This window comes from Metopolophium dirhodum, chromosome 5 (assembly GCF_019925205.1).
Source record: "Metopolophium dirhodum isolate CAU chromosome 5, ASM1992520v1, whole genome shotgun sequence".
NCBI lineage: Eukaryota > Metazoa > Arthropoda > Insecta > Hemiptera > Aphididae > Metopolophium > Metopolophium dirhodum.
In genome coordinates this window covers 5,632,732-5,658,171 of record NC_083564.1, presented here as the reverse complement: position 1 = coordinate 5,658,171, position 25,440 = coordinate 5,632,732, and the positions used below count along the sequence as shown (strand labels likewise).

Below are 25,440 nucleotides of genomic sequence, written 5' to 3'. Positions count from 1 at the left end.
CCTCGATCCCCGTCGTTATAGCACAATTTATTTATTATTAAATAATATAATATTAGCGAGTTTAGTTACTATAGCTGATATTACTATACTTTTAAAAATACCCGCAGTTGCTGAACCACCAGCAAAGCTCCTTTAGAAGTGCTTCACTAATCTCCCATCATCACTATCGTTCGAAGTTATCCCAGGAAATCCTAAAAGAAAGATCAAAATACACTGGGGTCGTGACCCAAAGATGAAAAACTTACATCACTATAGCTGTATCAAGTATACATTTTTTTTTTTTTTACTATAGCTAATAATTTCAAGGCGAAGTACCTCCTCCATCGGGAGATCTCCTCACTAAATAGTAGTACGTTAGTATTTTATTTTTTCATCGATATCGATATTATATTTTTCAGCCTAATACAGAAATATTGTCAAAGATTATTATTATCATCATCATCATCATCATCATCATCATCATCATCATCATCATCACCACCATCACTATCATAATAGTCTTCATAATGATATGGTGTGCGTGCGTGGGGGAGGGGGGGGGGGGGGGTGACAGGACGGCGACACGATGGTGATGGACGTACGTGTCTGTGGGCGAATCCCTGTTGGCCAACCGCTGTCTCTCCACGAACCGGGCGGCTACAGTCCTGGAATCGTCGCCGAACCCGTAAAGTCCAGCCACCGCAGCCATGCGGCACTGCGTCTGGCGGCGCCCGCACCGCCGCCACTATTGCCGGTCGTCGGTTATTTATTTTTTTCCGCTTTTTCCGCCGCTTGATGCTACAACATTTATTACACCTCGCCGCCGTCAATCGTCCGGCACTCGCGTCGTTCGCCAAACTACTGGTGGCAATGATTGCGATCGAGATGACGTCACGTGCGATACGACGACCTGCACGACGATGTGTTCTATACGACGGCGTCGGCAACGACGATATGACGACGGCGGAGACGACAACGACAACTACGCGAGACCGCCGTGACTACGACCGGAGTTATACCGCGGTGACGACCGAGGTTACCACTGGCCATCGCCGTCAAATATATTATTATGTGGGTTAAGAAAATATGAATATGACGTGATGATAATAACAATAATATGTTTTATGCGATCGCGACTACCGGACGGACGACGACGACGACGACGGTCGCGCGGACGGCAAGCAACAAGCTCATTGAATCCCGCCAAAACGGACAATGCCACCGCCGCTGAGACGTGTTCGCGCGCGCAGCTGTCGCGGTGTCAGTCTCGCCCCTCCCCTCACCGTTGCGGACTCTCTCGCTCCCCCTCCGACCACTAACGCCACCGCGCGACCAACTCCCTTAAAACCCACCCTACTCCTACACCCTTCCACCGAACGCGCGCGCACACACGAGCTCCAGCACGCTTGAAAACCATCCCTCTCTCTCCAAAGTCCGCCTGCCTCCCCCGCCGCGCGATCGTCGCGTATTATATATATACACCATGTCAAACTTGGTGCCTCCACCGCCGACGACAAATCACTGCACGACGACTGTTCGTTGCAAATATTACCCATATATATACATATATATTGTGTGTGTAATGTGTACTGCAGTGTTTGTAAGCATACGTTTCAATTAGCAGCCACCAATCGTTATTATATATTTATATACAAATTTAGAGAAAGAGAAAGAGAAAGAAACAGAGACAGAGAGAGATACTGTAAGAGACAGTGAGAAAGAATATAACGCGCATGTTTTTGCAAATGCTTAGTTTGTGTGTGTTCGGGTGAAAAGACGAAGAAAATAAGTGTACTGTTTAAATATTTCGATATATTACGTTGCATAATAAAAATGACAGACGAATAGTAACGTATGAGTGACTTTGTATGCTTGGTGAGTTTTAAATTTATGGGCTTGGCGAGATTCTTGTGCCCCGCTCCCTGTAAAAGTAGGTATACTGGAAAACTTTCATAAAAAATTAAATCTGTTGAACATTTTTTATTAAGACCTTCAACTATTACCTACAGTTATGTTTAATAAACAACAGTAAAAACTTTAATGTTACACTACTTAATTGTATGGATTTAGAGAATATTACAGTAAAAATATTGCTGCACAGAAATGAATAATGGATTTGGTCATAATAATATTATAATGTGATAAACGTTAAAAATTTTAACTGACCCTTTGACTACTGCATTAATATAATATGACCCGGCCGTGCTTATCTGTACTGCATTAGATTAACTTTATTGAAAAAACTGTATCTGATTGGAGTTTTCCATTCTATATTATACGCAACAGCTGGATGTCTGCAGTGGTGTTCGGTGCTGTTGCATAGGTACTGTATATTATGTGTGTTCTTTACATTTAAAGTTTGTATAATTGGCTAAGAAGCGTATAATATTATTTATTGTAGTATAATAATAATATAATAATTGTAACCTAACCTAACCTAACCTGTGTATTGTAATTTTAGATATTATTATCATCATGGGCGTAAATAGCATTGGGGGGGGGGGGATTAACGCCTTACGATAATAATATCGAATAAGCTTGAAAAAAATATAGAAAATGCTTAGGGGGTTTTCGGCCCTAAAAGACCCCCTCCTCCCTATGCATGTCATGTAAACGTGGACGAAAATGTAAATAGGAAACGGATAATGATCTGATTTAAATGTCAGCGAGTTAAGCTAAATAATGTTGACTACGTGTGGATAGTACTTTCTGTGTGAAATATGATACGTAATGTAGAGGATAATATTTTTTCGTGGGTCAAATTTTTTTAATAGACATTTTTTATTGCTCTTTATAATACAGTCCATGTTAATGGGTGTATGCGTATATTTAGGAAGACCAAAAACACATATAAAAAATAAGCTAGAAGGGGACGTCAACAAATTGTTTGCATACTGGTCTCGTTAAAATGATAATTTCATATACCACGCCAGTCACTATCATAATAATATAGTACGTAGGTACATAATATTATGGCAAAATATTGAACCTTAATAACACACTATATTCGGAAGAGTTTCGGTACGTTCGATTTGCTCAACCACTTGTCTAGACGTAATAAAAAGCGGAATGCGTCCGATAATTATTATTACGATCGCACTAATGATGCGACCGCAATTCCTCGGCAGTCGCTACGCCGTCCGATAAATATGATTTTCGACCCATGCAAAACGTCTTTACGTCTCGCACCCGACTCGGGTCATAAACTAATACACTGTTTATAAATTATAATTATAGACCGTGCGAACTTGCTACTGGCAAATTTGCGAGCTCAAAGTATCGACGCCGTTGTGGAGGACTATATTATAATACTTTAAAGCCTCCCATCGTTGTACGTATAACAGGTAAAAATAAATGAGGTACATAATGCGGGGTGCCGGGGTGTTCGAAGTGAGGGAATAACGTCGTACGTCTCCTGTTTTCAAGCGTATATTTCATCAGCGTGCATTTCATTTTCTTAAAATTTAATATATAATAAATTTGTTATATATCTTATTTTCAATAATAATATTTTATTTTTCCCTGATAAATTGAAGTTAGCTACCTACTGTGAAACCGTTGTTTAAATCAGGAAACTCGGAAGGTGTTTCTAATTATAGGCCAATTTCTATGCTCTGCAACTTTTCTAAAATATTTGAAAAAATAGTTAAATGCCGATTAATTAATTTCTTAGAACAGAATGAACATTTATGTAAAAACCAATTTGGTTTTTCAATTTTTCGAAGCACTACTGGAGCCCTGTATCTTACAACTCAGTTTATTTACGAAACACTTGATAACAACGAAAAGGTAATTGAAGTGTTTTTAGATCTAGCTAAGGTTTTTGACACTGTTGATCATAATATAGTAAAAAAGCCTAATTTTGGTGTACTAAATTAAAGTTTATCATGTTTCAAAAGTTATTTGGTTAATAATTATTTAAATGTGAATTTTATTTTATATTATATAGATATGATGTATGTTTCAATATTTGTTAAAATCGGTTTTTCGTTGCACAGTTAAAATTGATTAGATGTGCGCGATACGGCCGTGCGTATGGGAAGGTGATATACAGCCATACGAATCATTCCAAAATCCAAATATGGTATTTATTATATCTAGTAGACGTTGCGACTCAACGTCCCGAAATTATGGGCGCACGGGTACAGGGGGAATGCTAATGTGAGTGGCGTTTACTATCTACGCAATGAAACGCGTCCCCCCGTTCGTAATTACTTCAGTCCTCGATATTTATTATCGACGTCGTCGTAGCATTGTCACACTACCGTGATAGGTACGTCGTACGTGTTTCTTAATATTTATTGTTTATATTGTAATTTTGTCCTCGTGAGCCATGGCTGATGATTTAATTAATGCCATTTTGAACGATGGAATTATTAACTACTCATGCGAAAAAAAATGTGTACATTATTATTTTATTACAATGCATTATCATTTTAAGGAGGTTGTAACGTTTTTAATTTTTTTAATATAATATTTCAGTTGGTTTTTAGTTTTTTAACTTTTATTTCTTACCGTATGGATAAAAGGAGTCTAGGCGTATTAGTGCCATTTTTTTTTCAGTGTCTCCCCGATCAAAAACCTCACGCCTCGCTACTGGCTTTAGGTACTTCCAGTTAAATTATTGTACAAACAATTTGATATCCTATTTATGTCAACTAAAATTAATTATAAAAAAGACACTAGAGCGCATGACGTTACAGCTGTATGGTACACAAAAAAAGAGTTGGGTAAACATTTTTTTGATTATCTAGGTCCCATTATGTTCAACTCTCTATCATTGAATGTTAAAAAATGTATATACAAAAATGTTAATAAAACACAAGGCTATCTATATTCTATATAATAAAAAAACTTGTTTGTATATTTTTTAAAACTATAATAATGAAAAAAAAATTTCTATAATATGTGATGTTTTTTTTGTCATTTTGTATATATTTTGTTTTAAGTATTAGGTTAAGCAATTTAAATTGTAAGTATTATAGTATAAGTAAATGTTAACATTTTGTAACTCATTTATCTCATAACAAGCTTTGCTTATAAAGGTTAATTAATCAAAAATATTTAAAATTATAATTTCGTCTTTGTAATTTAATTGATAAAGAAATAACATTTAAAAATATAAAAATAAAAAGCATTAATAAAAAAGAATTTATTGACTAAGACAAACACGCAGTATAATATGTGACACTTTGTATACACGTATTATACTATAATATCTAAATTTGGTTTCACATTGTTAAACGTATAATATGTCCCGAATAATTAATAACACAAGGAATGACTACACTATTATAATGTCATGCGTTTGTAAATAAAGCATAATAACTATTGATTTTTAAACGATTAACCACCACCGGAGTGAGTTTCATAAAATACCTTTTTTCTAACTCAGTAAAAGAAAACAACTTAACAACACACCGGCATGATGACTTAATAATATAGTTTTCATTGCGTGGTCATAGGCGTGGGTTCGGGTAAATAATTCGTCGGTAAATAATAAATATCAAGAAGAAAAAAATGGCATTTTTGAAGCGAGTTATTTTTCGTTTTATAATTTCACCATACTAATATCATACTGTGCAGTGCGCACACAGTATAAGCGTTAATACGAATTTACTGCGATGAAAATAATTAAGCATCCGTGATAACGAATAATATGAATAATATAATGTAGTTTTTACCACGGCTGTTTATATTATAATAATATCTATTCACGTGGGGGAGTACTTCTCATCCAATAAGAAAAAACACGAATTAACTACGGTATACAGTATCACGTGATCGTCCATAATACCGCGCGATGCTAGAAATAAAAGAACAACTTTTAGTCATACAAGATGAATGATATCAAACGGGTACAATTTCTTATTCTTCCTTTAGTGTTTGTTTTCTAAACTTTTGACAGTATTCATCGTTGCAAAATTGGATTATCAAACTTTGGAACAAAGTCGAGTGAATACGGTACACTTCAAAATAAATGGTTTAACGTGGGCTATACACAAGATGGCCTCACTTTCGTAGTAGCATGGATGATGACGTGTTGTATGTCCGGGCAAGATGCTACTAAGTATTTAGTACCTAATTCATTGAATCTCAAAATTCTTGAATATTAATAAGAATGAATAATAACTTTGCGTTTAATTATACCATATTATTCTTGGTATAATATTGTTCTTAGTATATTCTTAGTACACTCCCACACAATATTAACGCCAGTATATTGTTATTGTCCTACGGAAAGTGTTCGCACGTGGTTACGCGAAATGTCTGAACGACTATACTCAAGTATCAAGAACACAATTATTATTCATTATTATTCGGGGTACACAACATTTTTTATGTCTGCACATTAGTACATTACGAGGATCGAAGCAGAAGATAATCTGTTAAAACAGATGACCTCAGATCGAAGAAGACGGATATATAACATCCGTAGCCCGGCCTGTCTAGTGACACTCAGATTTGTAATATTGATTGAAGCTCTTGAAAGGTCTAATTGCAGGTCTAATTTAATCATTTTGATATATTTTTTTAAATATTTTAATGAACATTATATTATTGTTGTGGTACTGAAAACAGTGGTTTAAATAGCAAAACATTTTGAACCGTTCAGACGAACGAAGTGAATCACCGAAAGTTCTTTATTGATACGTATCTACATCAAAACCGTTTTCCGATTTTTGATCGATATATTTTTACTTATTCTTTTTTTTTTATCAATATGTACATTTCAAACTGGAATTTTACTAAAAGAGTAACACTTATAACTAAACAAAATATCAATTGAGTAGATTAATAATAAAAATAATACTTTTAAATATACCTAATTAATTAGATTTTACGTGGTTGAGAGTTTCTATTGATGCTATTTTGTTAAACGGACTTCTAACTACGTTATAATTAAAAATTAATCAATCACTATTCATTATGTTTATTTGCCATTATTATTAATTATAATTTTAAGCACTAAATGCTTGGAGCATTTGATTTACTATTTTCAAAGCACCAGCTATTATATCTATACGTGAAAATTTTAGTTATATCATTAAAATATTAATTATAACTGATCAAAAGATACGGTTATTTATTTATATTAAACTTTAAATAATGTGTTTATTAATCAATATATTATACATATAGTATCGTTATACAAATGCTGTTTACACTTAGGGTGACTTATGAGTCAACAATATAGTGTACTGCGTACAATCAACGATAACTTTTATATTTTAAAAACTCACCATTGTTTAAAACAATGTATTATTTAATGTGTGTGTGTGTATTATAAATAAATTCAGAATTTAGGTTCAGACAAATGTAAATATTTTGCATGGGTAATTCCATAAAAAGGTTTTTTTTTCAAATAAATTTAAATTATTTTTGTTTGTCAATTCATGACATTTATATCTACATTTTAGAACACACAAAAAATATATCGAATTATCTATAGTTAGTAGTATTAGGAGGTACCTATACCCAGAGATGTGAGACTGAAAAGTTTCAGAAATTTTCAAGTGAAACTTTTCAATATCAAAAATGTAATTTCATAATCGTACGTATACACCAATAAATAGGTAATAGACAATAGTTTAAATATCTATGATTGTAATTGCAGTAGATATTATGGTACCACTGGTATCTGCTGTTAATTGTTATCATGATAATTTTCTACAACTAAATTGTTATTTGCTAGTTGCCACGAACTAAAGATATATAGTTTGCTACAACTATGATAGTACGATAAATCTATTATCTAGTTATAATTAGTTTTTATAGTTTTTTTTAATGCCTTGTAAAATTTAATTTGTTTTCTATAATTTACTGCCTTTGTTATTCATCATGAATTCGAGACAAACCAATTATTATTCGTTAAATATATTAAGTTTGTTATTATTTTTAGTCTAAGTTTGGTTTTAAAAGTTAATATTAGTTTCTATTGGAAACCGATAAATTATTAGGAAAATAAATAATTAAACACGGCTTCAATATAATTATTATTAGTATTCAATGATTACCATTTAAATGAAATTAAGATGGCCAGCATCTAATAGGTAATTACATTAATATATAAATCACTTTTAAATAATTTGACGATATTATTTAGATGTGTAAAAAAAGCTATTGAATCATATACAAAACAAATTAAAGGTATATAAAAGTTTTAAATCAAAAGTTACAATTTTTTTGAAATTTTTTATGAAAACATGAAAAGTTTCAACAAGTCAGTGAAAACATGAAATTGTACATCTCTGCCTATACCTATAGGTATATACGTAACTGTAAATAATATTGTACAGATAAAATGTACTTCAAATATATCTTAAGTCGGCGTACTATATTATAACAAAGTATGATTATTATAATTTAGTTCAAGAAACAAAATATTTAAATATTATTTTTTTAAAAAAAACTCAGCTACCTACTTACCTATATATTATAACAACGACGGACGTTTGCAAAATAGTTTGCTATGAATTAAATACAAATTACAATATAATTACAATAATGTAATTTACAATTACCATACCTATTGTATCTTTTATACTTCTGGTTCGTACTGTGATTTGAATAATAAATAAATATATGAATAACAATTGTAATAATACTAATGGGTATTACTTCAGTTTTCACTTTAATCTATACAATGTCACAAAATCTGAAAATAATAAACGTTAAATATCTTGGCGAGCAAATCAAATCTTTTAAAAACCAAGTTTCATTTCCATAATTTACCGACTGCAGATTGTTTCCATAGGTTTAATATAATTAGTTTTTAAACTATACAATGACTAAAATTAAATCACCATAAACATTAAAAAAACACGTGCATTAACTGATAAAAAAAAAATAGAGCGAATAAGATAAAATTAATTAGCAAGTGATGACATATTATTTAAAAGCTTTGGTTACAATTTGTACAGTTTTTTTTTGTAGTTCAGAAATTCATTAGGTTTTGGCAATTATAATTCGGGATATTATTTTAATTATTGTCATCCACATTGAATCTAACAAAAGTTAAATAAATTTCCCAACAAAATAGTATTATTATAATAATATACAATATATAAATTATATGATAATTACTATTGGATGCCAGGTCTGAGTACCACTAGACTTGGTGTTCAACAATTGACACTTAAATCAGTAAACCAGTAAAACCAAACTAATTTCTAATTAAAATGTTTATCGTTGGTAAAACGACTCTGAACGCACGCTTGCGACCTGTCGCATTGTCTTAGACGTGAATATTATTATAAAACAAACGGCGAATCATATTTTACGAAGATCGCAATAATACGCGTTTGCTGTGCGTAGCTATAGTAGTATTATTACGAGTAATGTAATAAGCGGAATCAATCCGAAATCGCAATCGTAGAACACGTCCACGGAATTTATAACGGCGCACTGCAGAGTGCAGACACAGGTTTCAGAGTGAGTTATCTCTGTCGGAACAGTCATCAGTGTATTTGTGTAGACCATCGCGTATTATAACATTATAGTGTTTATCTAAGAAACGCCGCCTTAAGTACAGTGTAGTAGTCGGTCGCAATAATGTTGCCGGGGACATTTTTCCCGTCGTGTTCGGGGTTAATAACGATAGCTTATCTATTTAACCGGAATTTGAAACGTCTACCTCCGTATAATATAAAATACCAAGCCCGTTTGCATTCGGAAAAGTCGTCTGCTGCAGCGACGAGAATTCCGAATAATGAATGGATCGAGTCCACAGCAGAGGGACGGCGACTATTTAGAAATGCAAATTCTCGCTGACGAATCTCGTCGTCGTGTTTTCGCTCTGAATCGTCCTCGAGAAGTCATTATTTTTCAAAAACGCATTTTCGCGCTACTATAATCCAATTTCCCAACACGTCAGTTTTTGAAAAACAATCAATTAAACACACGCTGAACGCTGATAGAATATAATACGACTCCCGTTTAAATCGCGTTTAATAAAGTCAATACAAAATCCCCATGTAGTGAAAAAAAACTTATCTCTCATCAATGTTATCTCAGGCCAATAATTGCTACAGTCTGTGTTCGAGTAAATTTGATTCCAAAATAGAAACGTTTGACTCGCAAAAAATTTAATTTCGAAAATATAAATCTTGAAAATACTTTCTCGTTAAAAATAATCAACAACAATGCGGTAAACGTTTTATAACAAAGTTAAATATAACGAATGTAAACTTTTTTTTTTTTTTATAATTAATAACTAGCTGACCCGGCAAACGTTGTTTTGCCACGTAAATTATTTCTAATGAATATTTTTTGGTAGTCAAATAAAAAATAACTAAATTATTGTAATTGTGTGTTGATGTGTTATACTGACATAATATTATGACTGAAAGAGGAATGGAGCAATGTAAACAATAACAAAACACCAAATATTCATTTTTTTTAATTCATTGTACTTTTATTATCTTCACATTGCTCTATTCCTCTTTCAGTCACATGCCAGTATAACACATAAACACACAATTACAATTATTTAGTTATTTCTTATTTGACTAACAAAATATTCATAAGAAATAATTTATATGGCAAAACAACGTATTGTCGGGTCAGCTAGTTGTAACTATATAAAATTTTTATATCTGATTTTCTTATTTTTTCAAAATGTATTATGTTGGTAGGTAGAAAATATTTAGATGAAGCTTATGCTGTTCATACAGTCCTTGGTACTGAGTTAAAAGCTCCACATTTTTCTTGTTGCAGTACGTTTTAATGAGCAAAAGAGTCAAACACCATCTTCCTCTTTTGTTTAACATAATCACAAATCAGTGGAATACCAATAATTATTCCACTAAATAGTTATGGGGAAACGTATATACTCGATGATGGTTTGAGTGAAAAATATGACCGGATTTAAGAAAATATTGAGAATTATTCTTAATACCACCAAGATCAAATATGCGACCATCATCGAGTAAATAAGTTTCACCATAACTTAGTGGTATTATTATTGGTACAGTTTTCCATTGATTTGTGATTATGTTAAACAAAAGAGGAATATGGTGTTTGGCTATTTTTTTTCGGCACATTTGTTCGACTCTTTCAGTCAGCTCATCTCGATCATAGTCTTGCTCCTGTTGCAATTCGCGATTGAATGCATCATGCGTGGGATTCCAACATGAGTAGCCGCAAGAATGGTCAAACCACCAATGTTGGCCGTGTCCTTCAAGTGGCATCACACAAATGGATGTACTCGTCTGATCGACTGATTAAAATACTTCGACTGATTAAAACGAATGAGATTGATGCGCTCCCTTAATATTCAAATTAAAAAAATATAATAATAAATAAATATTATTCTCAACTCCTATAACCCATAGAAACCATTAATAAACAAAAATTTCTATCGTAGGTAAATCTCAAAATTCCCGTTTGAGCAATACCGGGGGTGATCAATTTCCTTTTTAAATATGACACTCACAAAGAATGCGGCTTTCTATTGGTGAAATAATTTTCGAAATCGGTTCAGTAATTCCAGAGATTACCCTCAACAACGTCAACTAATAACTCCTCTTTATATAATAGTATAGATTATTATGTCAAGAATTCGGCAATATACCATATAATATAAAACATGACAATTGATATAAAATAAAATTGATTAAATAATCAAAATACTAGCTGATCCCGTGCACTTCGTTACCCGTTAAATGTACAAACTGTATATGACTTAAACTTTGTTCAATGCCTTATTTAATATTCGGTGTATGATGTTCTAGATTCATTTTAACTTTTCTGTTGCCCGGGATAAAAATTCTTATTCACAGCAGTATATTATCAGGTAGTCGATCTACCTGCGGTAGATCGCGGCGGACTCCGTGCTGTTTGTACGTAAGTGTGTGATTTAACTCTAAAGTATCAAAGTTATACCAAGTTTGTCGTTTTTACTTAATTTCACCTACGGTTAGGATACGGTAACGGTGGTTAACCGATACATATAACATCAAAACACAGCGTACAAAAAATTAAATGCATTGAATACACTGATTTCACGGCAACCAATAATTATTATTATTATAGCTTCAAAACCCATGGCAACAATTTATAAACAAAAATATCCACCGTAAATCTCTAAATCACCGTTTGAGAACATCCCCTGGTTGGACCTAGGGGGATGATTTGAGAATCTAAACCATCCGAGGCGTCACCCAAACGCATACAAAAAAATTCATTCAAATCGGTCCGGCCGTTCTCGAGTTTTGGCGAGACCAACGAACAGAAATTCATTTTTATATATATAGATTACAGTCGATTCGTATAATGCATAAAAATGCTAATAACAAGACACGTACAAGCCGTATACATTTTTGAATTCTTAATTATACATTTTTCATCATTATAATATACACGGGTTGTACTCATAAGTAGTATAGGACACGGGTACCTATACCTACTCGGTAATATTCAATAAGTCGTTTAACATTTTTTATAGACGTTATACTAACGTATAATTATTTTTTTCTACTTCCACTTTATCGATACGACGCGGTTACCAATTGTTTATTGTGCAATTGAGTTTATGGTAGGTACCTACCAGCAATACGCATTGTGTATAAAGTGATACCCAAACTACAACTGCTTCGTGCAACAACATAGGAACAGAGATAGAGGTATTCGGAAATGTGTCCGTCTATCCAAGTGTATTTATCGTACCATTCTCTAGAGTAAACTTATTATACTGTATTGACTGCATTGCACGCGTGCGGAAGCATTTTCCAAAGGTTGTGGAGGTCCGTCATTAACTATATATACAATATTCTATTATAGGTAGGTACATTGTATAAAGTTTACGTCACGATTGCCATTGTAGGTATATAATATAATGGTATTAGGTCGGTAGTTGTATTATATTATTATAAAGTTTGCCGAGTGTTATTATTATATTACATTTTGTACTTTTATATTGGCAACTTCGGAGTGTGACCTACACACACACACACACACACACACACACACACTGCAGGAGCGCGATATCACTCACCCCGCTACAAGTTACCCCCGCGGACGAACTTCGCGCGAGGAATTAAATCTGACCTTTATGCTTTAAGTTGTTTGTCTACATTTTTTTTCACGTCCCCTCCTCCCCGTCAACTTTCTCACCCTCATTGTCGCACTTCATTATAATATTATTTGCCTCCGCGCCGTGTCGTCGTCGTCGTCCTGCCATTAATCATCACCGGTTGTCGTCGTCGTCGTCGTCATCCATCCAGCACGATTTAAATAATCACAACGCAATATTATATACCGCGTGTGCGGTATCAGTGGTACTCCGAAAGTACAGGCACAATGGCATACCGAAAAAAAAACAAACGAGTACGGATCGCGTGACGTTAAACACACCACCTGCGAGCACCGCGACACCGCATAGGTTGAAATCACGTCGAAGAGACCTGTCTCGAGGTCGTCGTAAGAAATCCATAAATTAAATTTTCTCGTCCATTAATCTATCCTACTCTCCGGCCGCGTCCTACGGTCTTGAGTGCCGGTCGAGCGACGGTTTATGTAATATTATTCGGCAGAGCGCGCGTATAAAATATCGAAATCGGCTGTATATTGTATAGCTATTATTATTACTTTACTTATATTATATAATAGTGTAATACACGGGGTAGGCAGTTATAATGTAAAAAATATAATGAAAATATTATACCATCCAATAACAACAACCGCAGTGCATTACCAAAAGGGAGCCCATCGTTTATATTATTTTTTTACGAAAGCCGTATTATATTAAGGGTAAATTGGTTACGTCGTTTGAACCGCAGTTGGGTAATAGGTGTATACGCATTTTGATTTTTCTTGTCCCCATTAATTTTTACCGTCAACATTATAATATTATCATTAAACTCCGATGAATGTGTGTTTTTATTCACATTATATAATACATTATGCACACCGCACCCTGCAGTGGCGAAAACTGGGGATCGCGTTCCAAGGGGTTGCATGTAGAAACCACGCATCAAATCTCCTTAGAATTTTCCCAACTCTTCACTTAGAATCCTATTTCGTCGTATACAGTGATTTATCGTTGTATTTCAAACTTAATTCATCCATAACGGTGACCTACTCAATGACGAGGTACACTTGGCACCTACTGAACAATAGAGGTTATATGCCTACCTGACAGCATTCATTTTTAATTTATTATTAAACAATAAATTTAAGAAAAAAAGGTGGGCACTCTTCTGACAGAGTGGATCGCTGTAATAATTAAAGTGTTAAATTTGAATTCAATGATATAATATAATATCATTGAACACGAAAAACGATTGTGATCGCAGACTGTGTATCAATCTAGGATATTTTATATTGTATTATTGTTGCAATTTGTAATAACAGGTTGGTTGAATTCATTTTTGAAAAATACTTACCTACCTATTATTCTAAAGTTATCAGTGATATTTTGGTTACAGTGTGAACTTATTTACAAGGAACGTTGTGTTACATTTTCGAGCTTTAATTATAATTGGTGAATATTTTATTAGCTTTTAACTTCAAAATAATAATTTGCAAAACATCGTAATTTCGACGAATTTTGTCAACATTTTAACTTATACGCTTATAAAAAAAAATCGCGTAAGTGTCTTTAATATTTAAATAGCTATATTGCTATAAGTAATAACAACTTATGAGTTATTAGGCATCTTAAATTGCATTTTCAAGCTTTTTGACCAAATGAATAATTTATTATCGACATTTATAGAAAAAAAAAAAAAATTAAGGCAAATTACTAACGTAAGACGCTACTTGATATTTTCCACTTCGAAGATAATTTATGAATCATAAATATTATATACTAGCTGATTCCGTGCACTTCGTTGCCTGTTAAAAGTGCCAACTCTATATGAATCAAACTTTGTTCAAATGGTTACTTAACATTCAGTGTATGGGGTTCAAAACTTATAAATTATCATCTTGAATCTTGAATCTCAAAATACTTGCGCAGGCACCAATTTAAAATGCGAATTTGGAAGATGCATTCTTATATGGTGGTACGAAGGTACTTGCAAGCCTCAAGCTATCATTATATAGACTCTACGTTGATCGAGTCAGTCAGACGTTCGATTGTATTATAGCCATCTCACACGAGACATGTTTGTGATTGTTTATTTTGTTAACAGTTTATTTTCAGGTAGGCAATTCACCTGCGGTCGACCCCGCGAGGTGCGTACATAATTACGAATGTTTTATTAACACGTTGTTTATGATGTGCATGTGTATAGGTTTCCGGGACAACGGTCGAAGAATTAGCGTTAGGAATACCATGTTTACTAAGTTCTACGGTTTTGGCCAAATATAATAATACACAGGTCTAAAATTATTACATTCAATCATAACCAATAGCAACCTTTAAATACACAAAAATATATTATTATTTAGTTTATTTTTTTTTCTGGATAGCTGGCGCCACTGTTGTATTTTTTCTATTCAGATAACCTACTTTTCCGATGGATGTTCCTCAAATTTTCTATCGTACAAACCTTGTCTTGACAATTACGAACAAAACAGAAAAAAATGAGCAAAATCGGTAATGACGTTCTCAAGTTATGGCGTGACAAGGAAATTAGGGATTTATTATTATATATTTACATTAATAAATAACTATTAATTGTATAATATACCTAGGTAGTAGGAATTAGGTAAATTTTACATTTTATTCGTTTCTATGGTGATAAACAAAGTGTTATGCAATATCGGTTAGAAAATAAAAATATTTATATTCAGCCCAAAAACATATTTATGTTAAAATTTTGATTAAATCGAAGGAGATCTATACAACGACTGTCTAACTTTTGGTATCTAGGTAAAAAAGGTAACCAAACAATTTGTTTTATAATAATATCACAGTTTTAACAAATGTTCGTATATTTTTTATGTTTTTCCCAAGCATTTTAAAACGTATTGAGAACTTTCAATTTTTACCTCCCAAATGTACCAACTTGATCCGATTTGCTACCAGAAACCTCCATCAAAGTCGGTGATCAGAGGAAAAAAATTCACACATCATTGTAAAATCAGTACCTACTTACTACGCTCAGAATATAAAATATTTATGTTTTAATAATTTAAAATCTTATTAGAAATTAAGAATGACGTGTAAGTAATAAGCGTACAAAAGGTTCGATGACAAGGTATAAACATGTAAAACCGAAGTTTTCTAATACATATTTATATATTAAAATATATTTCAATGTTTATAAGGCAATTATAGTAATTTGATAAATTAATATAGTTGACATTTTCCAAATTAGTGATAATAAAAACTAATACCAAATTTACATAATATATAATATTATACAATTGATTCATTGCTTTTTTAACTGTCAAGTCTTTTTACTGTCTGTAATACCTATAATGATGAATATAAAGTAATACAAAAGCAAATTTATGATGGCGCGGAAGGTCCTTCTTCTCAGTGCACTCTAAGTCTTTTTCTCCAATTTACGCGATTGCACACACATCCATCTATGTGTACCTACGATGTAATATAATCGCTTTATTTCTATTGACACTGAAATACAACGTTCCTCTTCTATAATTTCTTTCTAGTTACATATAACGATAATTTGTGTATACTACACGGTCGCTTTGATAATGGATGTTATTGAAGTAATTTAAAACCATAATCACAAGCTGCTTAATAAATATAAATATGTGTATATACAAAGAAAATATTAAGTTCAAAACATTTTCGAAATCAAAAAAAATACTATATTTTGTTTAAGAATATGAAAAAGAATTTGTATTTGTATTGTCTTCGTGAATTGTATTAAAACAGTAACAATACTTATAATAATTTAAGTGGATTAGAATACCTCAAATTTTTAACAGTTGAAAAACATTTATATTTATAAATTGCAGTACATACAAATTAAGTTGTATTGTTTTATTTCTATACGAACAATTGTTTGAAAAAAATATTAAATAAACAATATAAATTAAAAAAAATCACAGTAATTAAAACTAACAACTTTGGCAAGGGAGACACAAAGCTTTTGTTACTTCCGTTGAACACGAGGCATCTAAAAATGCATTTAAATCTAGTAACGACGTATTCGATAATTTCTATTTAACTAGTATTGTATAAATGATGATTTTCATGGAACTTAAAATATGTTTATATTTGACAGAATAACAAAATCGTACATAATTATTATGCATCAAAGCATAAACAACAACAATAGTTACTGCAATGAATAATTTGATATCAACGAGATGTACAGTCAAATACAGTTTTGTCTTTAGGTTCATTAAAATAACCATGTATAGGTATGTGTATAAAAATATTTAGTTATTGTAGTTATTTAATTTATTTCTGAATATAATACTATCACACGATGGCGTAATTTTGGTTTTCGGTAAGATAGGGTAAAATGGTTAGTTGTCAAATATCGGAAAGTTTATAACCGTCCACCACAATAAGTCTCTCGTAAGCCTCTATCGACCTCTCGCATAGTGAATAATTAAACGTTTACTTAACATTAAATTGAATAAGCTTGAAATACGAAGTTTTAATCAATGGTTTCGATATTCTATTTTACGTGAGTTGATCACAGTTTATACTTTATCCTATCTGTGACCACAATACCATATTATTATGTTTTTATCACTTACCTCCTAAACGTACACTATACCACGAATAATCTGTTTTCGTCCTGGCTTAATCAATAACATTATTGTACGAAATTATAACAAATAGTTTACTATAGGATATAGATTATGGAATATCGAATAATATTGAATAATATAGAATATTATGTTTTATTATAATATGTAGTGAACATAATATATTATAGTAAAATATAATAATATGTAAATTGATAGATGATAAGATTTCTCGTTTCATTGAGATTGAAATCAGTGTCAAAAAGATCCAACTTATGTAATTATATTATTATACAGTTAATTCGACACTAAATGCAATAGAAACCATTAACTGATTAAAATAACTATTGTTGTAGCTTGTACCTAGTGTATACGGTGTATGTCGGTATACAAATTACAAACTATAATAGGTATACAGGCACATAGCCAGGTCCACAGTAGCAAACGCTCGGAACTATCAGCACTCAGCTGTAAAACCTGATGAATTTATTTTTTGGGTACCAATATACTATAATAATTAATACGATATCGACGTATATAGGATTGACTGCAATCGCGGTTACCGCCAGGTCCAAACAAACAAACCACTGGGACTGCCACATATAGTTGTCATTAGGGCTATTTAAATCCGTCGGAACACTTTGTAATGCCGAGAGGAACGGCGTCTGGGTTTCGGCTTCAGATGTCATCACCAAATCATTTACAACCAAATCCACGTGGCTTATTTTGATCATTGAAGACATTATATCACAGTAAATATAATATGTGATGTTATAAACATTGTATATTTTTACAGTAATATTGTTTTATAATAGGTACACATTATAATATGACAGTATAGTATATTATATACTATAGTGGTTCTAAAACTGTGTACCACATGTGGTATGCATAAGGCTAAATAGTGGTACGTGGAATTCTACATGGTGGTACTCGGGAGTCCAAGCAGTGGTAGTAAGTATAAATTAATATTTTTACTAATGTTTGTAATGCATTTAATATTATTTCATGTCTTGCGTAGATCTGAATATTCCTTCTTAATATTATACTGTCAAATGTATATAATATAAGTACCTATATTATTATTTTTATACATTATTATTGACATTTCAAATATTTCTATTTTTAGTCATCGGTGGCACATTACCGATGCATAAAATATATTATGAGTGGTACGTGAAAAAAAAGTTGGATAATCTCTGGTATGGACTACAATTTGTGGTTGCAATGCTTGATAGTATTGCGAGACGGAAGTCGAATGATATTTTAATACTAGCATACCATTTCCATGGAAACAACATTTTTATAGCTACTGTGTCAGGAATACATTTTAATTCAGATTTTACAACTATAGTAACTGTGCCAAGGAATGAAATACGGGTGGATCGTAAATAACGTAGATATTATAATATTAATATGTAGAAAGCCATTAGGTAATTTTAGACTAAAAATAATTGCTATAGAATCAAATAATTTTACCGATATTATTTATGTGATTATTGTAGCTGTATTTAAATAAAATATAACATTATGACGGTTGTAACTATAATAATAATTTAATTTATATTTTGCATTGTGATGTTTTACGCACAGCTGATTTGTGCCAGTAATCTGCAGTCATCTGAGTACTCTCTCGTACGCCCCTGACCTAGTCTGCTTTATCTCAAATTGTAATACGAGTATACTATCAAATTAATGAATAGCAAAATAAATAATACCACAACTACTATTACAGTCAAGCAGTCAGAAAATAACATAGAAATATTAAAGTAGTACAACGATCTTGATGTAAAACATAAATTTAAACTGACATATAATATTATAAATTATAATACATGATATTATGATGAATTATACTTCACGCAAAGCGTAATATTTTCCTCCGTCAATCCAATAGTCAGTAAACAATTTCAAAAAAAAAAAAATAAATAAGGGACTTATAGGTGTGTACAAATTAAGAGTTTATACAATAAATTATATATAGGTTAAAATAAATGTAAAGCAAAAAGCATTAAAAATGAAAACATGTTCATTACGAAGTTCATTACGCATTCGTTATCAAGCTCATGAATTAAAAACTAAACAAACCAAATGCATTTAAAAAACAAAAATGGAAATTTAAATAATATTATGTCAAATTTTATATCCATCGTAATCATAATAATATTATTACGTGCACTAAAATATTAACACGTGATTTTATATATACGTTTAAAAATAAGAAATCGTCGGGTGGCACTACTGAGTGCCCTCCCCTATCTGTTATTCTCGACATGTAAATACTTTATCTAAATTACTTATTGTACCAAATTGTATAGATTGTAATTATATTTTAAATAAAAAAAAAAAAAAAAAAAAATAAGAAATGTTTGTTATGTCGACCGTTTAATAATAGAAAAAGTAATAACAAATGGACGATGAAAATTTTTCATGGCATAATTATTATACTAAGGAAAATGGTATGTCATGATAATGTATAGTTATTTGAATAAAACGACTATCATACTTTAACAAAACAAGACATTAAAATTCTCAATTAAAAAAAATTGATTTATTTGTTCCACCGAATATATTTTATATGTTGTATCATAATGTACCTGTATTGTGTATTATACACTTTTAAACTTTAAATGCCAAGTTTTAATAGTTATAATATTTTTTTATCATATTCATATTATATGTTTTAAAAGTTAAACTATGAAAGCAAAATATTATACAACGTATATTTTTTGTATGTACCTGCCTATTGTATTGATTATTATATTTTATTATATATTAAATATTGATTAATATAATAATGATCAGGGGGGGACGAGGTGGCCGAGTGGTCTAACGCGACGGATTCGGCACAGCCGGTCCGAGTTCGATCCTCGACCACTGGGCGGCATTTTTCTCCGTGCAAGTCACGGTGTCCGGAGAACAAGTGCCGCCATCCCCCCACCCCGGGGCACGGCAGAAACCTACGGGTGCCCCATTAGAAATTCTGCCAAACACAACACACACGTGTACCAACCTACCCAATATAAAACCTACCAAACCTACCCAATATAAAACCTACAGTGCCCTCCCCACACCCAATGGCCTATGTTGCCGCGGGTTACCCAATAAAAAAAAAAAAAAAAAAAAAAAAAAAAATAATGATCAGGTGTCAGTTTCTAGTTTCCGTATTGAGTTTCTATCGGTAGAGGAACAGTTTGGTGATTTACTAAGAATACTCACAACCACAATTGTTTCTATTTTAATTATCCACAAAGTTTGAATAATTTGGAAACTAATCGTTTGAATTCCTATTGAGATGGATAATAAATTGCATAAAATGCACGTGCATAACCGTTTACATTAAACAATTACTGAAACATGAAGTTTGGTACCTAACCTAACCTAACAATGCCAAATGACCTATTTTTATGATACTATGAAATTCTTGTTGTTTAAAAATATGGTCTTTAAGTACGCTTGAATATTCCTAAAACCAGTATTTGGATAAATGCATTATTAAACTCTTTATTCGTGCATCGGTATACTAAATATCCATCATACAATTATTGAGTCATGTCCAATAGTAAACTGTAGGTACATTTAAAAGCTCAGGTGAAAATTCTAATTTCTAAACAGAGATAGGTTCACAAATATTATTAATAAATCACTAATAACTATTATAGTATCTGTAACTTAACCCACTATAGGTTAATATATTATATTATTCTGAATTACCACGAATTGCCTACTAACAGTTTTTGATAACAATTATTTCTGTTGAATCAAAAAGAAATTCCAAAATTACCATTTCGAAAGTAGTGTTTCTGACAGACCCAGTGGTACAAATTATCAGCTATTGAGTATCTTTAATTATCTAGCTAGAAAAATCACGAAAAATAGGTATACCATAGATACCTATCCAGTTAATTATTATGTGTTGTGCAAAAACAGATATTACCATTTCGTACAATTATTATTAATTTTAATTAGATGACTAATCCATAAATACAGTAATCGGCCGTTGGATTCATCCTACAAAATGCATTAATTTATTAACTTATAATTACAGCCAAGCACATTAATTAATGTAAATACGATTCGGTGATGGAACTTGACGATATTTTTAAGCACTGGTTTATCGAACGCCATCTAGTGAACAATCAGTGCGGGAAAGCTTTTAAAATTGTTACGAGTTTTGCCGCCATACAAATATATTTCCCACAAGAACATTACATTTTAGCGGATAATAGAATTTTATGATGAATATTATTTTTTTTTCTGATAAATATGTACGATGATATGGTCACCATAAAATCGATACATCAAATGTCCATTTTAATAAAATTCACATAATCAGTCATTGATAAAAAGTATGCGAGTGCTAATTGCATGTATTTTTTTAGTTTCGTTAAGATGACAACGATGCAAGTAACCAGATTTTGAATAAACACAAAATGTTCATAGGTACTACAATTATGTTGTATTGTCATTTTTAAAATGGGGAAATGTATTAATATATTGTTGAACAAAATTTTAATTGTATTATAACATTTTCTTTTTGATAAAAACTAACACCAATGTATATATATTTTAGTTTTAGAAATACCGCTAATGGCTCATAATAATATTAGTGAGTAATGTGAGTATACCTTGGTATTGTAGTTTTCGTTGATAATTGTTGACAAAAAACAAAATTTAATGAAACAAAATTATCTCGTTATTATTTGTCATGTCTCATGATGTTTGTCACTTTTGAGAAGAAATAAAAAAAAAAAACCTTATTTTGAACAAATTATTGAGTAAATTCGTTTTTTGGGACGTTAAGTATATTAATTAAATGCCATCATTTATTATTATTGACTTCTGAAGCGATCAAAACTTTATACTTTAAATAGTTTTCATGATTTGGTATGGAAATGCATTTAGATTTAAGAAGGGCCCAAAGCTTTTGAGCCGATTATCGTAATAAAATTATCAACTACTTAAAAGCCCTTCTTTGGCTAGATAGTATTATTAATAGTAGTGAACATCCATGTACAACATGTACAGATTCAAATACAATTTAAAAATTGTTTTCACAAAAATGTAATAAAAAATGTACCAATAATTATTACGAACATACATTTTATAATATTCATCGTGCTACTAATAAACAAAACAAGGGGTAAACAGACGTCGTAGATACAAGGAGGGAGGGCTATTAAGGCTGAAGCCATTCCCTCCCTTAGGCACTTAAAATATTTCAAAGATTACCTTAATTTTCAATTTATTAACTTAAGTAAATAACTTGGTGTTACCGTTTTTCTGGATTTCCAACGAAGACGCCAGTAACTTCATCTTATCGCATAGAACGTCTTTACTTGATTTATGCTACCATCGGTTTCGTTGTAAATCCAGAAAAATATAACACCAAATTGAAAATAAAAGTTATACATAATTATATATTATGCAATAAATAGTAATTTTGTTATTAAAGTGAATGATTATTATTTGATAATATGCATGTACGATGAATATATTATTATTATTCACTATAAAATCTTAAACTTACTGCCTATGCTCTTATGTACTAGACGTACATTTTTTCGTCTAGCCCCCTCCCATTTTTTTCATTTCTAGATCCACGCCTGACGGTAAGCATCATTTAAAAACGGAAAGGGTATTAAAATATCGTGCGTGCGAAATTAACTATGTAAATATTGCATTTTCCTGTACGTAAATATCAATTATCATGGACAAATATTGAAATATTTATTTGTAAATATAAAATATTTGTGTATACAAAATACAATTCATGACAAGTATAATATGATTAGGTAGTAAACATAATATTTTATAAGTTCATAATAAGTTCACAATTGAAGTAAATTAAAAATGCTTAAAGTTTAAATTTAAAATCATAATATACTATACATAAATATTTGTTTTCGGTGCAATACATCGATAGATAAAGTAAATCGCTTAAATAAATAAACAGTAAACGGAATTGAACAATTTTTCAATTTTATCTCAATGGTACTTATTGTATTAGCTAAAGTTTTATTATAAGTATAACAACCAGTCATAAAAACATGCTGTTACCTATATTATATAGTATATACATACAATTTTTCTTACCTAATAAAACAGTGTTCCACTTTACGAAGCATAATGATAATAACTTCATTGGTGAATGAAACACATATTTGTCCCAACCAACATTGTATTTTAAGATACTGCCCCTTGAAATTTGCAACGCTTTAAGAACGTAACTACTTACCTACGCAATAATTTTATTGGATAGGTATTTCAATAATTTATTTCTAACTTATCTAAATCACTATGTTATATCATAATAATAGATTATTGCCATCACATAATTTACTAATTTTTGGATAAAGTACCTAATTTAATTATAAAATACATTATTGTACATTACCAGTCACCGATTATTTCAATAACTATACATTTTATTGCAGGCTTTTAACAAATTAACTATCAACCTGCATGATAAAACATTTAAGTATTTCATTTTCGACTGTTTATGCTGGTATTTAGATGGATAGAAAGAAAATATAAAACAGTAGTATATAATTTTAGTAATTATCAGTATTTAAATGGGTATATTTAATAGGTAGCTTTAAGTATAACTATTAGTTAGTTAACATATTAGCATTAAAAAATTACTTTCATTGATAACAAACTATTTTCAGTTTTAAGGTTCTAACGTTTATTATCATACAACAAAAATAAATTATGGGTATTGACTATTGGCTTTGTAAACATTATAATATTAATAGTGAAATATGATTCTAGTGTTTCCATCGATTTAATCAGAGACGGAATAACAATAAATTATGTCATACGGCATTTTATTACATTATCCTATCAATTTGAATATTATTTGACGTTAAAATCCTTGAATTTCAGATGAGTAACGAGTACAATGAATACTGATTAATATCAGTTATAACACAGTATCAACAATAGGCTACAACTATTGATGACATTTAAAATTCTATCAAACACGATATTATTATTTGCTACAATTTGGATTTCGGTTGAACTCATGAATTAATATTACGTATGTTTTTAGATTCAACATTTCAACCTTAGACTCAACTAATTAATTACAATAAATGTCTGCATAATATTATAGGTAAAATATGCGCGAAAAGCCGACCAGTTGAGTAGTCATCGGACTTCTGGACCAAACCCTAAATAATATTTCGTGTTCTTAAAAGTACGTAAATGAACAGTATACGGAGTGATTCGCCAAGTATGTTTGTCTCTTTTTTCTTCAATAATGCAGTTATTCAAAATCTGATTTTTGTAGTTTTAAAATGTACTTTAAGGCCATATTTTCGAATTCTTGAGATTTTTTGTACTACTGAAGGAGTGTCATGGGGAGATACAACATTTTGTTTTTAAAATGAGGACACCCCTTTTCAATTGTAAATTATACAGTCGATAATTTTTCTGAAATGTTTGACCTAAATTGAAAATTGAAGTCATTTATAAATGTATCAATAATAATAATTTGAAAAATAGTATACTAAATTCTAGATCCAGTTTTACGTCGATTTTATATTTATGTAAAACCATTTTTAAGGACTATTATCCTTAGTACAAAAATTTGAATAAATAAAAACCTGATCGATCAATTTTAGAATTAGGTACGTCAAAATTTTCAAAAAAAATCCACTAAATATTTTACAGTGAGAAAGGAGGAGGAGGAGGAGGGATACTCATTTGAAAAACAGAAGATTATAACGCCACAGGAAACGCCTTAAGTAGTACAAAAAAATTGAATAATTTGAAAATATAGTCTATGAGTATGTTTAAATATTCCAGAAATCATAATTTGAATGAATTCATTAT

The 25,440-nt window shown here is 31.1% G+C and overlaps 1 protein-coding gene across 7 annotated transcripts in view; it reads right to left on the bottom strand.

The window, feature by feature from the left end:
* LOC132944332 (potassium voltage-gated channel protein Shaker) overlaps positions 1-25,440 on the bottom strand; it is a 205,207-nt gene that overhangs the window by 120,009 nt on the left and 59,758 nt on the right. Inside the window, exon 1 of one of the 7 annotated variants that reach the window (XM_061013619.1) lies at positions 582-1,270. The exons of 5 other annotated variants lie outside the window; for them this stretch is intronic. In XM_061013619.1, coding sequence (XP_060869602.1) covers positions 582-688 — 107 coding nt within the window. In that variant the 5' untranslated portion in view covers positions 689-1,270. Of the gene's footprint in view, positions 1-581; positions 1,271-25,440 lie in introns of those variants that run through there. One more of the 7 variants, XM_061013618.1, reaches the window with a different exon arrangement.